The 6,855-nt window shown below is 43.8% G+C and overlaps 1 protein-coding gene across 2 annotated transcripts in view; it reads right to left on the reverse strand.

Annotated features, from left to right (window-relative positions):
• Positions 1-541: 541 nt before the first annotated feature.
• The window catches only part of LAMP5 (lysosomal associated membrane protein family member 5), a 9,124-nt gene continuing 2,810 nt past the window's right edge, over positions 542-6,855 (reverse strand). Inside the window, exons 5-6 of one of the 2 annotated variants that reach the window (XM_003788015.1) lie at positions 6,122-6,310; positions 542-1,422 (exon numbers count right to left, since the gene is read on the reverse strand). In XM_003788015.1, coding sequence (XP_003788063.1) covers positions 1,244-1,422; positions 6,122-6,310 — 368 coding nt within the window. In that variant the 3' untranslated portion in view covers positions 542-1,243. The remainder of the gene's footprint in view (positions 1,423-6,121; positions 6,311-6,855) is intronic. The other variant, XM_003788016.2, reaches the window with a different exon arrangement.

Raw genomic sequence — 6,855 nt, forward strand, 5'->3', positions numbered from 1 at the left:
CAGCAGGCCGCTCCTCCACCGCAGCAGGCCGCTCCTGCCACCGAAGCAGGCCACTCCTGCCACCCTTCCTCCCACTTCTCCATTCAGCCCCTGCTGCTTCCCGCTTGCCTGCGTCTTGGCCAAGTCTTTGCTAATAGAAATTTGGGACAGTCAGTGTAGTTTGGAGAGCTCTGTCAAGCTCAAGGGGACAGTAACCAGAAAAATAAGTGAGTGACCCCTGCCCTCTGAAGCAGTTTCACTGGGCACTATTATTTCCTGGGATTAAGGGAGTCCTACAAAGAACCATACTCAGAATTTAAATCAAAGCCATCCTCCCTTGAGAGAAATCCACATCTGGTTCATCAGGCTTGGTGTTTCCACATTTTTTCACTGAAAAAAAAATTCAACTTCCCCAAAACTTATTTCCTGCCCCTTCTCTACTTTTTCTCTTGCAAACAATGAAAAAACAAAATCCCTCTTCCTCCTTCCCCAATTCTCTTCTGGATGCCAAAGAAAACAGTTTAGTTTAGTTTTGTTGTTTCAAAGGAAGCAGCCCAAAGATCAGAGAGTAGTGCGTTTTAATTCATTTTGATAAACAAACTCACATGGATTGATTCTTCAGGTCCGCCTCCTCGGACCTGGCACATTATGAAGTCCAAACAATTCTGCATAGATACATTAAACGGATTCTTGTGCTGCAAAGTTCACTGGGTGCGGGTAGCAGAGAAACATTCCCAAGACGATCACTAGACATGCAGGACGCCAGCCAGAAGCATGGGTCACATTCAGGGGTCTCGCTGCAGGGAGCATGAGGTTGTATTTTTGTGCATTGACAACTGTATATAAGGTAAGCCAGCTGTGTCGGAAGGAGCAAAAGACTCCCTATTCCTCTGAACTGAAAAGGGGTTTCCTCCCCCAGAGAAGTGTGTTTTCACAATCCCTAAACTTTGGGGCCAGATGCCAGGGCAAGTGGCATTTGTTAATCCTTGCAGAGTTCAAAGCCAAGCCACCATGAGCATGAGAGCCGATGGAGCCCCTCCTTCCCCACTCCCCATCCTGAAGAGAATACTGCCATTCACTCCATACAGCCAAAAGAATCCCCTGATCCCTGGGATTAAGCGTGGGTGCAGGCCAAGCAAGCCTCGGGTACCCAGGCCTGTTTGATTGTAGCTATGTTGGTGTGTCCTGGTGTACGAGGTGAGAAGTGCTGTTGTTCTACCTGATCCAGTTGAGGGAGGGCGAGGGGCTGCCTGCCTAGCGGCCCCTAGCCCATGTGCTTATACTGGGATCGGTCCCTGGGGATCTGCACCTGGTTGGCCGTCATTTTGTGGTGGATGTGGTAAATCGCGAGCGTTACCACGATGACAAGGCCCAGGATGAGGCCCAAGATCAAAGGCAAGGTCTCTTCCAGTTGCTCTTGTTCATCCACTGGGCATTTATGCTCTGAAAGGGGAAAGAAGAAAAGTAGTGAGTGTCCATCACCATATCCTGAATCGCACGCTGTCAAAATTAAAAGGGAAATGAGGGATGAAAACGTTTCTCAAGGAACCTTTGGGGAGGCAACTTTCTGGAAATGTTATTCATTCCCTGTCCAATCCCAAGGTTCACCACTTAATAGTTCTACCTAATGCAGAATAAAAATACACCAATTAAATAGGGCAACATCCCATTATCAGGTTCCTGGAAGATGTCAACAAAACGTCCAGCTAATTTGTTTAAATTTTCAGAGTTTTGGCTTTGGATGCAACATTTTACATCATCGTTAGTGTGTACTTATTTTTTAACTATCTATTGAAGTGTTATGTACACACCCAGAATTGCATGTAAATGTATAATTTTCAAAAAGACTAAAAATATCCAAGTGTTAGTACTGACACAGAACAACTAGAACTCTTAACACGCTTGGTGGGAAGTGCTACAACAACTCTGTAAAACTCTCTGGTAATTTCTAATAAAGACATACCCAGAATTCTCTTTTTAGGTATTTATTCAAAGTAAATGAAAACATATGGGCACCAAAAAACCTGAAGATAAATATTCTTAGAAGCTTTATTCATAATAGCCTAAAACTAGGAACAATCAAAGTGTTCATTAAAGCAGAAAGGATAAATAAATTGTGGTATATTCGTACAATGGAACAGGCAAGAATGAAAAGGAATGAACTGGGTATGGCTACATAACAAAATAAATGAATCTCAAAATAGTACATCGAGTGAAAACTGCCAGACTCAAAAAAGTCCATATGGTATGATTGCACACATGCTTATGTGAAGTTCAAGAATAGGTAATATGAATATTATCAGAATGTGCAGGGAAGGAACACAAGACAACTTTAGGGTGTGATGGAAATATTGTAGATTTTGGTCTAGGCGACAGTTACATGGCTGCAAGTATAGGTTAAATAGCCTTCCACTATAAATTTTAGATTTGGGCATTTAACATTCTTTATTGATACATAATATCTGTACTATTGATGGGGCGTATGTGCTGTTTGTTACAGGCATAGAGCGTGTAATGATCAAGTCAGAATCGACCCATCACCTCAAGCCTTTACCACTTCTGTGTGTTGGAGACTTTTCAAGTCCTCCCTTCTCGCTAGTTTGAACTATACATTTTTGGTAACTATGGTCACCCTATCCTGCTATTGAACGTTAGAACTTCTTCCTTCTACCTAACTGTATTTTTGTACCCATTTACCAACCTCTTTCTATCCTCTCTGCCAACCCTCACAGACACCACACACACCCCAGTGTCCAATGAACTACAAGTATCATCCGGATCTTGCTAACAGCTGAGCATCTTAGATGTCACTCCCACACCGGACTCTGCATATTAATAATGTCACCACAATCATGCACATTACAGATGGAGACCTGTGGATTTAAGAAACTTTCATTTGGGGATCAGTGTAGTATTAGCATAGTATCCACAATGTGCTAAAGGGACTTGTGTGATAAAGGTGTCAACCCCCATTTGGGCGGCTCTCAGCCCCTGTAAATGTCTGATAACCAATTTCCCTGACCCTTTTTTGATTTTTTTAAAGGGTCTATTAAGTAGACAGATATGAATTCTGCCAGGTGTGACTGCCTTACACAGGGAATCAGCTTTGCACAGGAAACCCTCATGCCGTGCTGGATCACAGCCACTGTCTACACACACACACGCACACACACACACACACACACACACACACGCCCCTGCATTGGGTGTACAGATCTATACAATAAGATACCTGCCCCTTCCAGCAGGTGTGCTCCGCTCACACCAACATACAAAAGCCCCCTAACCTTCTATTCTGGGGAATGAGGGCTGAGCACTAGATCACAGAAAAGCACCTAAATAAATCTTTCAGATTCCTCCAAATCAAATACACAGTAGGGGGCAGGTGCTGAAAGGCGCAGATGGGAGGAGCGAGAGACAAAAGAAGCTTGCCACACAAAGGCACGTTGATCCAGTGAGTGCTTCTGAATGAAGCTTGCCTCCTCCCAGGACCATCAAGGCTGAAGCCTGGGGCACCACACGAGAGACAACAGCCTAATTACTACTCAGAAAAGCCTGGGGTGAGACAAATGCAATTTGCTTGTGTTTTTCCATCTGCATTTAGAAAGTTATATACGATCACAAAGTTTCTGAGTCTGCCCAGAAATCTTCCCTACCTAGGACCTTGATGTGGATGAAAATTGATTTTTAAACAAAAGAGGTCATTAACTCTGTTAATGAATTTTCTCTTTAAATAGGAAAGGAGCTCTTATTTACTCTTGCTTTGTTCACAATTCTAAACATCTAGGAGGTTTGATTTCTCCCACGACTATCAGCAGCAACTTAGAAATAACTGAGAGGGGATCCGGGCGAGACTGTTGTGAAGAACTAGTGAAAAAGGCAATTCTAGCACCAGTGGTATCAAAAAAAAAAAAAAAAAGAAAGAAAGAAAGAAAGAAAGAAAAAAGAAGAAAGAAAGAAATCCCCATGACAACTGACCAGCAAAAAACAAAAAGTCATCGCAGGCTAATAAAAGTGCCCATATGAACTCAAAAACATTGCTTGTAGGGATCCCAGGAACTGATACCATACAGTCTGAAAATTCACATTTGTATAACGAATTCTAGTTGCCAATAATTATAAGTCAATTAACATTTAATGATACGTAATATTTTCAGTTTTAGAAGGACACTAACTGTTAGATTTTATAAATGCTCTCCTAATCAAACTGTTAAGGTCTTGACACCTAGAGTTGTTTAGCTACAATTTTGTAGAAAATTCATTAAAAAGGAGGAAGTTATCCTTCCACAAGAACAGGTACGTGTGACACTGCTTAACTTAATGTATTACATTCTGATTTGCAAGGCCTCGGAGTATTAGGAGTCTCTCCTTACTGCATCCACAGTTTCAGAATATCAATTCCGCCAAAGTTAACTGGACAGCTGCAATGTACCAACCATTGCATTAGATACCAATAATACAAAGATGATTAAAAACCAGGCCCTTTTCTCAAGGAAAATTTAACTTAGGAAGTCTACACTGCCTTCTGAATGACCACAGTGTGCGGGGGAGGGGGGCGGAGTGCTTTGTACTTTGTATTGGTTGAGTGGAAGCTGCATTTTATGAAAGCCAGAGGCCTTGAGAAATGATCCCACATGACACAGGTGAAGATTGCCTAATATCCTGAACTTTTGAATAGCTGTGTTCACCTAGGGGTCTCCAAACCAGAGGAAGGCACACACAAAGCAACCGGAATCTTCCTCCATTTTTAACCATGAGAACTAAACAAAATCTCAAATCGCCTTTCATAACTTCCCCTAAGCACATAGGGGAGAGAGAGAATAAATGAATTCACTTAGCCCAAACTTGTTTATCATAAAGCATTGTTAGGCTTGAAGACATAGCAAGAAACAAATAGTCCTCATACACTATTAAAAATACCCATACAAATGCAAAACCATTTCTGGTAGGGACCCCAAGGACTGATCCCCTTATGCTCTACCATTTCAAAGCCACAGAGGACCCAGAGAATGTGGACAAGTGGAGGACCTGTCCCCGCCACTGCTGGACCTCCTTTTAGGGGCTATAGACCGAGGAAAAGCCTTCCTTGCTCCTCCGTGTTCCAAGCAGAAGCAGCTGGGAATGAGAGTTTCAGCCCTCAGGGACCCTCCTCTCCCTGGCAGACTTCCCTTGGCCTGCTGATTGGAGGCAGGACTTGGTCCATCTCTATGACCTGTGCATACAGGCCTATCCACCCCCTTTCATTCTGACCACCTACAACCTTGGACTCACAGCAGTAGATCCTACAGCAGGAAATAGCCAAGAGAACACACAGAAATTGAAGCCCAGAGAAGCAAACATCCCCCAATCCATGGCTCTCTGTATAACCATTTGAAGATTTTTAGCTGCTTTCTCCTTGGAAAGTTTGCAACAAAATTTTGGCCAGGGACAGTGGCTCATGCTTGTAATTTCAGCACTTTGGGAGCCTGAAGCAGAAGGATAGCTTGAGACCAGAAGTTCAAGACCAGTGTGGGCAACATAGGCAGGCTATATTTCTACAAAAAAATTTAAAAATTAGCCAGATCTGGTGGTGGTGTGTACTTATAGTCCCAGCTACTTGGGAGGATGAGGCTCATTGCTTGAACCCAAGAGTTCAAGGCTGCAGTGGGTTATGAATTGCGCCACTGACACCCAGCCTGGGTGACAGAGCAAGATCCTGTCTGAAAAAAAAAGAAAGAAAGAAAAGAAACACACACACACACACACATATATATATAGTTCCAAGGTGACTTTCTTGAACCTCTCAAGGTTCATCTATTGGCAAAGAAGAGAAGAAAGGGAGGGAGGGAAAGATGAATAAATACATGAAAGAAAGGAGGGAGGGAGAATAAAGAGAAGGAGGAAGAAGACCAAAGAAGGGATTTAGAGTGGGAAGAAAAGAATAAAGTGGAGGAAAATGGATGGAAAGAGCCAAAAAGAAAGAGCTGCTGAGAAGAGCTGCACATTCAGCTTGCTGCCTCTTTGAGTCTTTTAAATTATTATGGAGGGAGGCAGCGTCAGTTCAGTCCACTGGAAATTCAAGTAGTAACATCCTGGCAGCCTGGCAGATGCTCTTCCATCCATCCTGAAACCAGCCATTCCTCCCCCTCCCCCACCAACTTACCTTCACTGAAGACAAAGTCTGAGATAATGTCAAAGGGTTGGATGTGAACTGCAGACAGCATCATGGTGACCGTCTTCTGCGGATCACTAGAGGCCAGTGAAATGGTTTGCTGAGCTTGACACTCATAGGACATCCCAGCTGGGGTGACCAAGGCAGAGAGGTGATGCGAGTTGGCTGTGTGCTTCCCAGCTGCAGCGGAGGCCCAGAGCAATAGTTAGGCCCCTCTGCGACAGAACCCACCTTGTTCCTAACCCTGCAGGCCAGAGAGCTGGCTCTTGTCTCCCAGATCCAGACCCCCTCATTACCCACCAGCAACCCCTCCTGTCTTCTCTGGGCCACCTTGCCAGCCCTGGGGCTCTGCCAGTGGCATCAAGTGATGAAGAATAATAAATAAACCCATGCTGTCCTGGACCATGGCTCTTCAAATATTAACTTAGAATTCCTTCTTGGAAGAGGAGGAGAATGATCCCTAAAAACCCAAACCCTTTTTACTGCATAAAACCTACCAATTGAGATTCCAAAGACACAGAGAGAACAGTGACTTGGCTTCCCATATATCACACTCGGACTGCTGGTGTGCTGGACAATGCCCTCTCATACAGACCCTCAGGAGGTCTGACCCTTCTTTCTCCTTTTCTGGACTAAGTTTCCCTCGTTCACTCATTCTCTCCCTCTTTCTTTGTATATTTTGGTCTGCTTTAACTGAGAGATATTTTGCATATGTACTTTGATGG

Source organism: Otolemur garnettii, unplaced genomic scaffold (genome assembly GCF_000181295.1).
Source record: "Otolemur garnettii isolate 467f Iridium unplaced genomic scaffold, OtoGar3 scaffold00025, whole genome shotgun sequence".
NCBI classification, from domain to species: Eukaryota; Metazoa; Chordata; class Mammalia; order Primates; family Galagidae; genus Otolemur; species Otolemur garnettii.